This window comes from Pimephales promelas, chromosome 10 (assembly GCF_988280905.1).
Source record: "Pimephales promelas chromosome 10, fPimPro1.hap1.1, whole genome shotgun sequence".
Lineage (NCBI taxonomy): Eukaryota > Metazoa > Chordata > Actinopteri > Cypriniformes > Leuciscidae > Pimephales > Pimephales promelas.
The window spans coordinates 36,134,209-36,151,197 of NC_142778.1; the positions used below are offsets into that span (position 1 = coordinate 36,134,209).

General features: G+C 39.1%; 1 protein-coding gene across 1 annotated transcript in view; it reads left to right on the forward strand.

Annotated features, from left to right (window-relative positions):
* The first annotated feature begins 2,498 nt into the window (after positions 1-2,498).
* LOC120487651 (uncharacterized) overlaps positions 2,499-16,989 on the forward strand; it is a 150,252-nt gene continuing 135,761 nt past the window's right edge. The window contains exons 1-4 of the mRNA XM_089116627.1: positions 2,499-2,577; positions 5,169-5,364; positions 5,456-7,286; positions 7,497-7,667. Coding sequence (XP_088972753.1) covers positions 5,277-5,364; positions 5,456-7,286; positions 7,497-7,667 — 2,090 coding nt within the window. The 5' untranslated portion in view covers positions 2,499-2,577; positions 5,169-5,276. The remainder of the gene's footprint in view (positions 2,578-5,168; positions 5,365-5,455; positions 7,287-7,496; positions 7,668-16,989) is intronic.

Sequence of the window (16,989 nt, forward strand, 5' to 3'; positions counted from 1 at the left end):
TGAAACCTTATTTACATTAAATTTTCTGAAATGATCAGATTTGGATAGCAGTATCTGTGACATCTGTGAATCTTTTAGTTCCCATATGATTTGTTCTCTGTGATTTAGTAACATAGGACAAAAGACCACAGTAAATATCGGTGCAGAAATTGGACGGTGGAACATTCTAAAGGATCAAAAAGGAATGAGCAGTGATGTGGAACTGGCATCTTTTCTTCTCAACAGGTGGGGACACAAACACAACTTTTAAATAACACCGTTGACATTTTAGTTTAATTTATAACATAAACAATAGGCTCTATGCATGATCGCTTCCGGGTTGGTCTCAGCACGCCCAGTTACATCCAGTGCTGCGTCAGAAGCCGGTTTTGCGTTAGGTGGAGATAGTGGCAAATTACTTTCTGCGGTTAACGTGAATGATGTAAACAACACTGAGGCAGTTAGCTGTCACACATTAGAGTAAAAAAGAGAAGGGCTTTAAATTATATATTTCAAGCTATGTCAACAACTTTGAGGGTGAGTATTCTCTCATAATGTGCGAAATCCGACTAGCGAATCAGTTTCTAAAATCGTTGTCTCCGTTTCTGAGAAAATTAATTTTATTAAAGTTTTACTATACACTTTGCCTGCAGAACGCGCTTGCGGAAGTAAAGAAGCTGGCTGAGATTCTTTCGGACATACGTCAGCAGGGTTCGTGCATAGAGCTTATTCACCATGCTAGAATTCATAATAATAATAATAAGAAGAAGAATTATAATTAATTATTATTATTATAATCATGTTTGTTTTTGCCAGTGAGCTGGCTTTTAAAAGGTACATTGTGCCTTTTGAAGAATATTCAGCACCTGTTCATATTAAGTATATTCAGTGTTAAAATTCATAAAGTGATAGTTCACCCACATGTTAAAATTCTATCATCATTTACAAACCCTCAAGTTGCTGAACAAAAAAGTTACTATTCTGAACAAAAAATAAGATATTTTGAATAATGATAAAAACGTATTGGTTACCTAACGTAACCTCGGTTCTCTCTAGAAGAGGGAATGAGTATTGCGTAAGTTAGCTTACGCTACGGGAAAGATTCATCTTCTCGAGGTATTGAAGCCAAAAATGATCCTTCATTTTGTATTCATTGTCAACGCAGTGCAGCAGCTGCCAGACCTAGAGCGGGCTATCTAGCGAGCTCATAGGCTGCTCTGCGGCAACTGCAGCAGCCTACCAGTGAACCCGGCGTGACATAACGCCCAATGAGAGGCGCCTGTGCCCTCATGGCATCACAGCCCGCCAGAATGGGTGTGGCTTGGTGTATATAAGTGGGGATCAGAGGCTGCTTCCCTGGTTTTCATCGACTGTGGAGGTCGCAAGGGCGTTGGAGAGAGCAAGGGCTGCATGTTCCTGCCCCAGGCAGAGAGTGCAGATCACATGGTGGTCTCCTGCGCTGAGCGGGGCTCTGCACGAGCCGCAGGAAGTGCGAGGCATCTTTAAAAATACGCTCGCTGCTTTTTTAGAAAAGTTCTCACTGGCGAACATGCTAGTGTAGAAAAGCATACGTCGCCGGATGGCGTAGCTCGCACGGATGGCGTAGCTCGTACTAACGAAGACGGCCGGCTTCTTTGAGCGCTGTCCTTAGCTCGCTAGTTGCCCTTCAGACGGCGACGAGGCTTCTGTAGTCCAGCGATGCGGAGAGCTCCGCTGAAGAGATGAAAATCAGGGAAGCAGCCTCTGAACCCCGCTTACTGTATATACACCAAGCAACGGCCATTCTGGCGGGCTGTGATGCCATGAGGGCACGGGCGCCTCTCATTGGGCATTATGTCACGCCGGGTTCACTGTTAGGCTGCTGCAGTTGCCGCAGAGCAGCCTATGAGCTCGCTAGATAGCCCGCTCTAGGTCTGGCAGTTGCTGCACTGCGTTGACAATGAATACAAAATGAAGGATAATTTTTGGCTTTAATATCTCGAGATATTGATTTTTGGCTTCAATATCTTCTATTTCCTGTAGCGTAAGCTAACTTACGCAATACGAGAGAACCTCTAATAAGAGAACCAAACAGTTGTTGAGCCCCACTGACTGGGAGTCTATTGGGACCTTGTACTTTTTGAACATTCTTCAAAATATCTTATCTTGTGTTGAGTACAACAAAGAAATGTATACATGTGTATAACAACTTTTTTAATGTTTATTTGCTTTGTCATGCGAGTTGTGTGATAATATTTTTGCACTGTGACAAATGTCTAAGTCATTTTTTACAGAGATTAATCACCAAGTATGCTTGCATTTACTGTACCTACATGAAAAAAAAAATCCCCATAAGAAATAAAAACAGAAAACACTGGAAATACTGATCTTGAAACTGATCTTATATCATATACATTTGAAGCTTCTTATCAACATTCTTTGCAAAAAAATGCTGTTTCCAGTTCTAGTTTTGTCTAATATTGCACATGCTGTATTATTAGATATGTTATAAACAATGACCACATTTATTTTGCTAACAGGATTCAGTATGAGAAAAAAACAGACTTTCAGAGTTACCGCTTCAAGAAGTTTAAAGAAAATCTCATCTGGGTCTTTCAGGTATGGAAAAATATTGTTTTGTATTTATTGTTCACATTTATATTATAATAAACAAATAGTTTTTTCAACAAATGTAAAATAGTCTATATTTATAAAAAAAGGACAACTAATTAATGAATTTAGCATTTCCCCAAGCATTTTAGTTGTGTACACATCCACATGTAACCAATGCTAGACTTGTATATCTTCATGTTGGGCACAGTCATATTGACATTCTGTAATGTTAATTTTGCCTACCTTAATTCTGGTATGTGTTGCATTTACCCTTTGTCTAAGAAGTTAAAAGCATAATCCAGCAGCAGCAAATGCGTCAGTTAAATTGCCTATAGGCAAACACTCGTTTGTCATTTACTTTTAATAATTTTACCTAAAATAATTGCATAAATAGTTTGCTCAAGCTAACTGATGTTCTGCAGGTTTCATTTTTAATGTTATATGCTATTTGTAGTTTCACATGATCACAGCTTCACTAAAGGGCATATTGCAGGTTTTCTTTTTTTTTCTCAAAATTAATATATAACCTTGTATGCCATATGAAAAGTTAATGCAGGATTTTAAATTATTTTGCAAGACATTCGGGCTCAAATTAAGTAGAAATCTTGACAGTTTCCTTGGCTGTGATGAAAAAGCTTTTTTTTTTTTCACCATCGTATCATATAGCATATATGCTGGGCTCTGCATTGGATCAGTGCAGAGTAGGTTAGTATTCAGTAGGAGCGGTCGTGATTCAGTGTTTTCTGTATTTCAATTAATCATCATTGTGGTAAATTATTGTGAATTATGGCCTGTCAGGACATCAAGTCCACAGGTTTCCGAACAAGAACATAGTTAGTTTTTATACAGTAAGACAGTTGTGATTGTGATTTTTTTTTTTATTATTCATTGTCACCAAAATGGAGACATTCAAAGCCTTTTAGTCCCTCTTCCTCTGGGAACTGTCTAAAAGGGATAGTTGACTTTGAAATAAATTTTTGATATGTTTTATCTTACCTCAAGGGCATCCAAGATGTAGGTGTCTTTGTTTACACAGTATTTTAAATTTTTATATTTTTTAGGTTTATTAGGTAGATTTTTCTTGTCTGTCAGTCATATAATGCAGGTCTATGGTCACCACCTCAAAGAGTATGCACAGAGAAGTCCAAATTAAACATGATTTAATGACTCGTAAATGTAAGTACACATTGATGGCCTAAGACACGAAACGAGCGGTTTGTGTGAGAAAACGATCACGAATCATGTCCAAGTGATCTGAGGGAGCACCGCAAAGCACCGGAAGTGATCTCTCCTGCGTGTACGTCACTTATGTAACGGCAAAAATGACAGAAGCAATGATTCAAGTAAGGACGTTTATTTGCTCAGTTCACGGTCAGATGACACAACAAATAATACTGGCAGTGGCAGCGCAGGGACAAGATGGTCAGGGTGCTGGTGATGAGTCCAGTAGTGAAGTGAAGATCCAGGTGAGGTGAGATGATCCACGGTAGTGATAAATCCAGAGAAACACGGACAAGACACGAGCTGACACGCTGACAGGAAGGGACCACTCACACGCACGCACGCGTGAAATGAGCTGCAGCTGGTGAGTAGATGATTATCAGCTGGAGCGCTAATCAGCTGGGTGCTGATCAGCAGAACGGAGTGGTAACGCCCACACACACACACACACACACACACACACACACACACACACACACACAGATAACAACAGAAACACGAGACTAGAAGCAATCAATGCATTTATGAACCGTGACAACTTACTGTTTACACAGAGATTTCGGAAGTTTTACCTTTCACTGTGAAGATCTAAATATATCGAAATCGTCTTCCATTGCAATTTCCTGTATGTCTAAAAATGTTTAGGTCTTTACAATGAAAGGTAAAACTTACGAAATCTCTGTGTAAACAATGAGTGACGTACACGTGCGAGAGATCACTTCCGGCGCTTGCGCAGACAGAAGCACCCTCGCCGCTCGTTTCGTGTCTTAGGCCATCAATGTGTACTTAAATTTACGAGTCATTAAATCATGTTTAATTTGGACTTCTCTGTGCATGCTCTTTGAGGTGGTGACCATAGACCTCCATTATATGACTGACAGACAAGAACGGTTTGACCTAAAAATATCAAAATTGAAACTACTGTGGAAACAAAGACACCTACAACTTGGATGCCCTTGAGGTAAGATAAAACATATCAAAAAATTAATTTCAAAGTGAACTATCCATTTAAAGGTCTAACCTGCAATATGCCCTTTACATTTACATTTTACATTTAGTCATTTAGCTGACGCTTTTATCCACAGCGACTTACAATTGCTATGTATGTCAGAGGTCACACGCCTCTGGAGCAACTAGGGGTTAAGTGTCTTGCTCAGGGACACATTGGTGTCTCACAGTAGATTCGAACCTGGGTCTCTCACACCAAAGGCATGTGTTTTATCCACTGCGCCATCACCACACCAAGTAAAAGCATTAAAAGCCCTTTAATGCTTTTACTTTTGATGTCTGTAATTTGTTTAACCATATGTTTCATATATGGGTGTGAATTTGGTTACATTTTGTTGTTGTACCCATCTTTGTTTTAATGCTTTTAGGATCTTGAGAACAAAATAATTGTATTCCTAAAGAATGAGCTGGAAAAGTTTAAGAAAATACTAAAAAAGGAGAACACCGAATACTTTGTGCAGGACTATATAGACGAGATGTGTAGCATCAAAGAAGCAGCTCTTGATATCACACTGCACTTCCTAAAAAGTATGAAGCAAGATGAACTTGCAGACACTCTAAAAGGTAAGAGGCTCATGACCATCTGTCATGTTTTCACTTAAAGTCAGGAGAGAAAAGTGGGATCAAGTATTTTTATTTCTGTTTGTGTGTTTAGATGAGCTTGTCCTTATTCATCAACGACAACTTAAATCGAACCTGAAGAAGAAGTATCAATGTGTGTTTGAAGGAATTGCAAAGCAAGGTGACTCCACACTTCTGAATAGCATCTACACAGATCTCTACATCACTCAGGGTGGCAGTGAACAGGTCAATACTGAACATGAGGTGAGACAGATTGAGATTTCCAAGCGTGCTGAATCACAAGAGATACAGATTGAATGCACAAATTTGTTTGAATCACCTGATGAGGGCAAGAAGATCCGAACTGTACTGACAAAAGGAGTTGCCGGCATCGGTAAATCCATCTCGGTGCAAAAGTTTATTCTAGATTGGGCCGAAGGAAAAGAAAATCAAGATATCAGCTTTATTTTTCCTCTTCCATTCAGAGAGATGAACTTAAAGGAGAAGGAAAAACCAAGCTTGATGAACCTTATTAGTCAGTTTTTCCCAGAGATAAAAGGACTGAACCTGACAAGAGATGATAAATTCAATGTCCTGTTCATTCTTGATGGACTGGACGAATGTCGCCTTCCTTTAAACTTCAAGGACAATGAGACGTGGCGTGATGTATCGTCACCAGCCTCTCTGGATGTTCTCCTAACGAACCTCATCAGGGGGAATCTGCTTCCTTCTGCTCTCGTCTGGATCACCAGCAGACCAGCAGCTGCCACTAAGATTCCTCCTTACTGTATTGACCGCGTGACAGAGGTCAGAGGGTTCAATGATGAACAAAAGCAAGAGTACTTCAAAAAAAGATTCACTGATAAGGAAATGGCCAACAGAATCATTGGCCACGTTAAAGATTCAAAGAGTCTCTTCATCATGTGCCACATCCCAGTCTTCTGCTGGATTTCAGCCACTGTTCTCCAGAACATTCTGGAGGAGAAAAAAAATAATAATCCAAAAAATCAGACTGAGGACGCCTCTATGACACTGCAGAAATCAAATACCGAAGACATTCCCAAGACTCTGACACAAATGTACACACACTTTCTCCTCTTTCAAATCCATCAGAGCCGCCAAAAGTATGATGGAGAATACAGACCAGATGTTTCCTGGGATAAAGATGCTATCCTTTCACTGGGGAAACTGGCATTTCATCAGCTGGAAAAAAACAACCTGATCTTCTATGAGAAAGACCTGAAGGACTGTGGTATTGATGCCTCTAAAGCATCAGTGTACTCAGGCATGTGTACCCAGATCTTTAAGGAGGAAACGGGAATCATTATTGGTACCATGTACTGCTTTGTCCACATGAGCATTCAAGAGTTTATCGCAGCCCTTTATGCACATCTGTTTCTAGATATCAACAAGACAAGTGTGTTTGATCATGAGTCTACAGGGCAGGAAAACAAAAATGAAACCATGATTGATTTGCTGAAAGCTGCGGTGGACAAAGCACTCGCAAGTGACACTGGACATCTGGATCTTTTCCTTCGATTCCTTCTTGGTCTTTCACTTGAGTCTAATTATCCACTCTTACGAGGTCTGTTGACACAGCAAGACAGAAATGACCAGAGCAACAAGGATATAGTTCAGTACATCAAGAAAAAGTTAGGAGAAAATTTATCTGCAGAAAGGTCCATCAATCTGTTCTACTGTCTGAATGAACTGAACGACCAAACTCTGGTGAATGACATTCAAACACAACTTAGAGAAGGAAGTCTCTCATCTGCTGACCTTTCACCTGCCCAGTGGTCTGCTGTGGCCTTTGTGTTGTTGACATCAGAGGAAGAACTGGAAGACTTTGAGCTTGAGAAATTCAAGAAATCAGACGAGTGTTTAATTAGACTATCAGCGGTCATCAAATCCTCCAAAAGAGCGCTGTAAGTCTTTTACTTTTTGTTTCTTTCTGCATTCATTCTTAATTGTATATATGAATGAATACCATCTGTATAGTTAATTTATATCAGTAGTTTTTTAATCTACATATTGTCTCTAATGAATACAGTGGAAATAAAGTCTAATTTGACTATTTATTATAATTTTACTATATCATTATGTAGAAAACTCTGTAATCTGTAATTTCTTTGTAGGCTAAATGACTGTAACTTGACACATAAAAGCTGTTCAGCTCTGGCTGCAGTACTTAAACCAGATTCCAGTCTGAAAGAGTTGAACATGAACAATAATAATCTGCAGGATTCAGGAGTGGAGCTGCTCTACACTAGACTGGAGACTGCGAAGTGTAAATTGGAGACACTTTGGTAAGTCCTGTGATGTAGAACAAAGGGAAAGATTGTTCATTAATTGTGGTAAATAAGTGATATAGCTGAGGTAATATCTGAGTTGAGTAATCTGTTCATCCATTGAACATTCAGTATAATCAAGGTCAAGGTCTCTTTTTTAGTACCTTTGGTGAAATTTGTTGTGCAGACAGAAATTGAGCAATCCATTTTTTTTATCCCTAAAGCATAAATCATTGTAAAAATGTCCAAAATTAGAAAAAAAACCCTCTTAAAATGGTTATGACAGTGTGCCTTTACCCACTCACTCACCCACCCCCTAAATAGCATAAAGTGCCATGCATATCAATGATTGTTTTGCTATTTTTATTTTAATAATTATATTGCTGCAGGCACAAAATTATTCCTATATTGTCTAGTTATCCACCTAGGGGCCACAAACTGACAACCAGAGTGAAATTAAAAGAGCTGAAACTCAGCATATAAAGGGTGTGAACAACCTCTAAAAATAGAACCTGCCTTATACTGCAGCTGGTTAGACCTGCTAGGCTATGCGGTATACACAGCACTGCGGTGAGCCACAGGATGAATATAATAAATCTGTTAAAATGTCATTTACTTTCACCGTCTGTTTTGTTTGTCAAAAAATCCTATGTCCATCCCACCAAATTTTGGCTCAACTTAAAATGCTCTTTAATCAGTCTCATGGCTAAAATGTGAGGTTGCATGTGTCAAACATCAGACTAGTATGAGTCCCTTCTAAGTGCATAAAAGATTGAGCAATTGTCCTCAACTCCTCTGTCTGCCCTATAAGCAAACTGTATAGGGTCAAGAGCTTACTTGGTTTGCCTTTCAATGTCTTCACACGCTTTTCAAGAAGAGTTTATTACAAGAGAAGTGATTTAAAGCATTGGGACTACTACTTGCTATAAATTACAGACATGGCATCTGAGGACTATTTCTAATTTTTCTCAGTTATTTTGCTTTATTTCCCTATTTAATCATAGGCTCGTTCACATTCAGAAAGGCAATTTGCAAACATCACAAAATAAATATGACATTAGATCATGAATCTTGGTTGGTATCGATCCATCTCCATCAACTTGTGTGGAAATCCTGTGTTTTACTCACCCTTGAGTGCAAAGCAGCCTGCTGTATTAGTGTGTGCCCTTTAAATGCAAATGAGCTGCTGCTGCCGGCACAGGGGGCGGAGCTTCATTGTCTCTCAGGACAATAGAGCATCACAGTCCCGCCCACAGCTCGAGAGAGCGCTGGTGCCGGAAGTATATTTCCCATTAATTTCTCCCATTGACATTTTGTAAAATCCATATCTAAAGAGTATTAGAGCATGTCTGAGGATAATCAGCTACGGCTGAACTCATAAGCATACAACACGTCATTTCGAGTGAAAAAACGAAGAGAAAATCCAAAAAAAGTCGAAGGTACAAGCCTGTGTACATATTTTCATTTCCGAGCAAAGGAACTACTCCTCCCATAAACCACCACGCCTCACTGAAGTCGTCTGAAAGCCTTTTGAGCGACTTCCAAATCTGACGACAGGCACGTGAACTTTTTCCTCCAGTGAATTTTATATAGTGAATGTACAGGGAAACTCCTTTTCCTCGATTTACTGAAGCAAACGCATTTGCAGCTCAACATGCAAAAACATTGAGTATCTGGCTCGCTCATTAGCTAAGCTGTGGCAACTGCACATCCAATGGCGCGCGGGCGTCTCAGAAGTGCGACCAATGAACTTAGCCCTACGTCATCACGCGATCTTCAGTCTTCACGTACCTTCGCGGGGTTTCAGACACGTGACACGACTTCCACCAATCAGATGCATCACTGTTGGATTGTGGGATTGTTCAGGATTGTGGGTAATGAAGTACTTATCCAATACATCGCGAATAAAAGGCATTTATCTTAAAACAAGGTTAGTGCCCCATGAACTTTTGGCGTTTATATGAGCATATACAATCGCTTAGTACAGCCGTAGCTGGTTTTAAGTCTACCGTGTATGGTTACGTTTTTATGGCTTATATCTCAAATGTCAATGGAGAAATTGTATTGAATTTTTACTTCCGGCACCGGGTGTGGGCGGGACTGTGATGCTCTATTTGTTCTCACGGATTGATGATAATATCAGAAACTCTCTGTAACGGTGTTCATTTCCAGTCGGACAATAATGCCTACAGAGTCAGAGTGCTGTATAGAGATGGAACAGGTATAGTTTAGTAGTTTAATTACGGTTATTATAACGTATTTGTCATCTGCTTGTATGTATCCATTATTTATTAATAGCCTACAAGTCTGCTGTTTCGGACCAGGTCCGAATGATGATCGAACATATACTGATGAGTTTAATAAAGTTTATTGTACATCACACAAAAGATGAAGCGTTTTACTTCAGAAAATCATCGTAAGAGCTGAGTAAACATAGTAAGTTATAAGTGCAAGTTGAGGGAGCGTTCCTGTGGGCGGACGTTAGTCAAACAACTGTTCTACTGACGTCATTAAAGAAGGAAGAAGAGGGATGTAGTCCAAACGGGCCGTTCGATGTATAGTGGGGCAGTTAAGCGCAAAAATCGATCACTTTGCGATAAAAGCATCAAATTTGGTAGGAAGGCTCACAAAGGGGGTCTGATCAGATTTAGGACCGTAGGCGCTTGAAATTTGACCCCTGGGGGTCATGGCGGGCATTTTTCAAAATGGCCGCCAAATATGGATTTCGTAATGGGAAATGGATTAAAAGCTGCCAGAAACATAAAATAAAATAACACATTTCATGTAAATATGAGCACACTTTCACATAGAAGATCTTTAAACTTTAAAATATAAGATATGTTTGAATATTTGCTCCTGTAATACTAAATATTACTATACATGGGTTCATGAATTATCTGTAAATTCATGTTATGTGATCAAAATTAGACATCATAGTGACAAGTGATTAAGAGCTGATCTTTTATCTTTTTGCCTCTTGCACCATTCATCAAAGCTCAGCACATCAGTGGAGGAATGCGTAGTCATGTAATTATCATATGCAGCACGTTGCAAAATGTACAATGCAGCCTCTGTTACTTCTCTTCGTATGAGCAACATGGGCCACTTTTAAGAAAGAGTCAGCTGTGCCTGTTGTGGTAACGTCTGCTTGAACAAGAGCCTCTACCCAACCACTTCCTTGGTCCTCGAGAATGCCATCTCAATGTGGAGACCCCCAAAAAGAATCACAATTTCACCATATCTATTTGGCCATTTCCACCGTATTTGCTTGGCCAAGGCAAATAGTGGCTGGTCAAAGGGGTTCACAGGGATTTGCTCTGGATGCAAATGATTAATTGCATTTCTGATGACATCCATTGAGTGCCTGATCATTGCAGCTGTGTGCATGATGTAATGCAGGTGGCAGCAATGTCCAGTGACTGCTGAGTTGCATGGTATGCAGCCCGTGACAAATAACTGAGATCTCCAGCTTTGTCACTTGTTGATCTGACACATTCTGTCCATTCAAACTCCTGCTTAATATACCCAGCATTGTGCCTGCTCAAGGACTGAACATGGGATGATGGTACAGATTAGGTCTTAATGTTGTAGTTGACAGGGAAGACATCTGTATAGTTTTGAGGCAAATGGTAGATTGTTTTTGAAGCATCATGGCTTATGAGATGAAACAATGTTTCGACTCACTCCTTTCCTCTCTGAAGACGGATGTTGAAAGAGGGAGATGTTGTTGAAGATGGATCATGATCAACATTATCAATAGCTGCAGTTGTGAATAGATTACCCCCCCCCCCCCCCCAATCATTGGTGGACAGACCACATGTGGACAGTTTTCATCTCTGTAAAGACTACAACATGATATAGCCAACAGCCATATCACCCTGTAGCCCAAGACTGGTTGCCCTCTGATGCTAGAGTAAGCAGGGCTGAGCTTGGTTAGTACCTGGATGGGAGACCTTCTGAGAAAGCCAGGTTGCTGCTGGAAGAGGTGTTCGTGAGGCCAGCAAGGGGCGCTCACCCTGTGGTCTGTGTGGGTCCTAACACCCCAGTAAAGTGATGGGGACACTATACTGTTGTGATGAGACGTTTAACCGAGGCCCTGACTCTCTGTGGTCATTAAAAATCCCAGGATGTCTTTTGAAAGAGTAGGGATGTAACCCCGGCATCCTGGCCAAATCAAATTTGCCCAGTGGCCTTTGTCCATCATGGCCTCCTAATCATCTATATATATATATATATATATATATATATACCAATTGGCTTCATCACTCTGTCTTCTCTCCACCAGTAATCTGGTGTGTGGTGAGCGTTCTGGCGCAATATGGCTGCCGTCGCATCATCCAAGTGGATGCTGCACACTGGTGGTGGTTGAGGAGATTCCCCTCTCTATGTAAAGCGCTTTGAGTGCTGAAAAAAGCGCTATATAAATGTAATGAATTATTATTATTAATTAAGTTATGCAAAGACCATACTAGATACATCTGGTCCTAACTGCTCTTCACCTGGTGAGGTGTCATTTGGGATCTAGCCCTATTTTACAAAGAGGCCACACATTTGGAATGATACTTGGCCTCTAAAGCCAACATGTCACCTCCACTGAGCTGTGCCAGAAGCTTGATGTCATTGAGGACAACAGCACACTTTCGAACTTTTTCATCAATTTGAAATGTAGCAGCCTTATGAAGTCTCTCACTACCTGCAGGTTCTCCACATTAAGTCTTATCGATGTCATCATTGAATGAGGTTTTTAAAACTAATTTTTATTCATTTTCTAGTGTCATGCTCATCAGTTTTAGAAGCTCTCTTCTCAGCTCTTTGTAGCATTTGATTGTTGAATCTAAGGCGACATGTATAATTTGTGATATTTTGCATTGTTCCTAATAAATGTGGCCTCTATACCTTGGCCTTTATCTAACTGTGGAATCTGTTAAGATATTGTTGTTTAAGTTAATCAAATTTTAATAGATTCCCTGCCAGATTTTTGTAACGTTCAGTTGTCCTGCCATTGGCAATTTGATGGGCATCTGAGTGGCTCTTGAGTATTATTCTGACAAATGAAACAGTTCCCAGTCAGTTATTTGTGTTGGGGGATCAGTATATCTAGGATTAAATAATTTGAAGGTTTTAGTCATTGCATTGGATCAAAGTAGTTCTTGTGTAGTGGCCTAATTGTGGTAATCATGCTAATCGTGCTAATTTACATTTGTCTTGCAAGGAAAACTCGGTCTACAATGTAATTTGTAGGCCTACCTACTAAACCACTTGCAAATAATCCAGCAGGACTCAACAGTTCTTACAATTAATATTTCTAGTCAAAGTTAGAGCATTTGGAGAGCAAAGAAGTCATACAAGAGCACAGAGTTACAATGAAATAAATGAATTGCAGCTAGTTTAGACAACCAGCCTAAATGAAATTCTGTGGAAATGTACACCTACTTTATTTCACAGAATCCTAACTCTAAATTCATGCAGACTAAAATTTATTTCATGTTGTATTTGCCTGTCTGAGTTATGTTTGCTTACTTGCAGTATTAGCCTACACTATTTTTACTGAGTAACAGTGAGAAACACATTCAACTGACTTTGCCTTTATCTCACTTGTAGTCAAGAGTAAAACAACCCACCAGTTCCCTAGATTTTAAAGAGAATAATATTTAACTGTGGCCACCACAAGATGAAACCTACTGACTGAATAAAAAGGAGTCCCTGACAAACTACCAAGTAAAAATGATAGTATATGCTCACAATTTAATATTAAATATTGAAATGTACATTTAAAAAGTACATAATTTCTGATAGATATCATAACATTTTCCTTTTTTGTTTAAAAATGAACTAGATTTTTTTAATGATCAAATGTGCAACTTTTTTAATTGTTAATTTCTGTCGTCTATCTATTATGACATTATGAAATCCATATTTGGCGGCCATTTTTATTTTTTTTAAACATATCTTATATTTGAAAGTTTAAAGACCTTCTATGTGAAAGTGTGGTCATATTTACATGTATTTATGTTGAATTGTGTTATTGCATTTTAGGTTTCTGGCAGCTTTAAATTCATTTTCGCATTAAGAAATCCATATTTGGCGTCCATTTTGAAAAATGCCCGACATGGCCCCCAGGGGCCAAATTTTGAGCGCCTACGGTCCTAAATCTGATCAGACCCCCTTTGTGAGCCTTCGTACCAAATTTCATGCTTTTATCGCAAAGTGATCGATTCTGAGGAAAATCTGCGCTTAGCCGCCCCACTAGTAGGCCCTTATGAAAACTAACCATGTTTTTTTTGTAGTAACTATGGTTTTTTTGTAGTAACCATGGTTTAACTTAGCCTGGTTCAACCAGACTCTAGTTCATTTCATTTCCACATAGAGTCTGGAACCGCTCCATTGAGAAACGTTTCCTTCCTTGTAGGCGGGTTCACTATTAAAGTTCAAATCTATTGGATCTGCCCAAAGTCACTCACAATCTGCCATAGCCAATCGCTAACGGGGTGTCGTGAGTGACGTATGTCACGCGCCGAAATGGCTGGAAACAAGTCCGAATGATCAGAGGATTATGTTTACAATAGGATTTCAGTCAACGAGCACCGCAGTTTTTGTTAATCTAGGAACAATTATTAATTCGAAATGTATATTTGACACGAAGGACAGTGATATATTCATTCAACGGTGGAAGCTGTGTCTAATCATTACAAATACGCCGCTGTGGTCGTTTTCTGATCTGCCGCAAATGCTGTAGCAGCTACAGTGAATGATCAGTCTTGTCTCTACCTGCAGATATAAACAACAATTTTTCATATTACGTCTTATTGTTTCTTAATTACCTTAATTATGGTCTTCAAAGTATGTGTTTGTACATTTTTATGTACATTTTTTGTTTTTTTTAGTAAAACAAATCAACCATTGCCATCTAAAACTGAAAATCAAATATCTTCAAAGTATGGTTTTTCACATTTTTATTTATGACAATTATTTTTTAAAAATCACAACCAATTTGTATGATTTACAACATGTAAAACTGACACACCAACCTCCTGCACGAGTGCACAAACTAAAGGGGCTCAAAATGTTCTATTCATCACAAGAATCAGTAAATTTACAGTTGGGAATATGAGCGACTGACATGACTCCTGAGCGGATCTTCAACAATAGTTTAGCAGCCAGGACTCGGGGCTTCCGAACACCGCGAACACCAGGCTAAACCGTCCGTCCAAAATGTCACGGTCATCGTGCACGAACTGCCCAGCACAAACTTCCAAACTTTCCTTCACTTGGTCCTCGGGTGTGCAACAAGAGGTGAGACGATAACAATCCGGCTTTAAATTCTGTATATTCGGCAGTTTCTTTTCCAACAACGGACCGAATAGCTTTTCTCACGTCTTTCTCCGCTGCCATTACTGAACTCAAACTGACGCGCTTACATCAACGTCATCGTTCTCAGCCACTCCCTCTATTCGCTGATTGGTCCTACAAAAAATTGATTTCTGGAAACCTAAGGATATGGAGCGATCCCAGACGCAGTACTGAAGTAAAATGAAATTGAGCGGAAGTGCGTAGGAGGGCGCAGCCAGGCTAGGTTTAACTATGGTTTTTGTAGTAAAACCATAGTAACTACAAAATGAACCATAGTTTAACTATGGTTTTTGTAGTAAAACAATAGTAACTACAAAATGAACCATAGTATAACTGGTTTTTAAAGTAAAACCATAGTGACTACAATCAAACCATGGTTTATACTACGTACAATAACCTTGGTTTAACCATGGTTTTTGTAGTTAAACCATAGTAACTATAAAATGAACCTTGATTTTTGTAGTAAAACCATAGTAACCATAAAATGAACCATGGTTTTTGTAGTAAAACCATGAAAATGTTTTTTATACAGTAAGAAAACCATGCTCTTAATAGAATAATCTTAATGTCATAAATAATTGTATTATTATAGTTATATAGTACATGTGTGTGAATATTTAAATGAACTGCTTACCCACGCTTCATATATGATATGGTAAAAAAAGTAAAAAAAGACTATAGAAGTGAATGGGCCATAGAGCTACACAATGAGTTTTAAAATCATCATTAAAATCATGTTATAACACTAGATGTTTATTTAAATGCTAGCTGCGTGCCTTTGCCGTGTATGGTAATGCGCGTGCGCGTAAACATTCGAGCCGCATTTAAGGAGCGCGCGCGTCGCGTGATCAGATGGAAACGAGCTCTATGGAAACGAGGAACGTCATCGACAACGGACAAACAGCAAAACCGTCTCTCGCTTGTTTTCACTGCTTTCAGGTAAGTTTAGTTAACAAAATCACACAAACAATAGATACAAACGTTCCTGACACCCTTCTTACGTGTAATTAATACACTCTGTTGAATATTTACTTTATAGAAATGGGTTTACTTCTGTTAAATAAAATATCTCGCTTGTCATTGAACTTTGAGCTTTATGATATTACAGATATTATTTATACTCTAACAACAACATTACACACTAACTAAAGGTTGAAACATGGGCTCACGAAGAACGGGACCTTTAAAATCTAAGTGTAATTATTGAGTGAAGCCTGCTCCTACTCTCATTCACAGTGTGTAATGTGTAAACAACCAGCCTATAATGGTTAAAATCCACCCAATCCTTTTTTTAAATCCCCACAAATCATAAATATTCTCTCAAAACAAGCGATTCCAGATTTCTTTCTACAATGATGTCAATGTAGGGAGAAATCTGCAATCGCTTGTTTTGAGAGAATGTTTATGATTGTTTCTGAGAGATCCGGCCACTGGTGACGATCTGCTATTAGCATAGAAACAGCCCTGAGTGAGAGGCACAGATTCTGCCATTGTTATACTGTTGTTAGAGCAGGTAGTGCTGGGATAGACAATATTGGCCCTGGATTGCAGCTGTTCTGCATATTTTAGCTTCAATCTTAATCAAACACCTGAATGTCTTCAGGATTACTAAAGCTACTTGAAGGAAAGGTGAGTTGGGTTGGAGCAAAACTCAGCTGGACAGCAGCAATCAGGACTGACCATCCGTGAGCATATTATATGTCTCAGCTACGAAAGTTACTTTGCACATGAGGGTAAAACTGAAAGATGGATCGATACCAAATTTTCATGATCCAATTTCATATGTATCATGTGATGTTTACAAATGGCCTTTCTGAATGTGTTGCGCTACCAAATCTCCAATGTACAATCAACATCAACATCGATTATTTTTGTTCATTTCAATATTGATTCTGCATCGCTGATGTAGAATCAATCATAGTGTAATTTTGCACTGATTAGACAACTCTCTTAATATTAATGACTCATTCAGGTCAATTCTGCACAACAA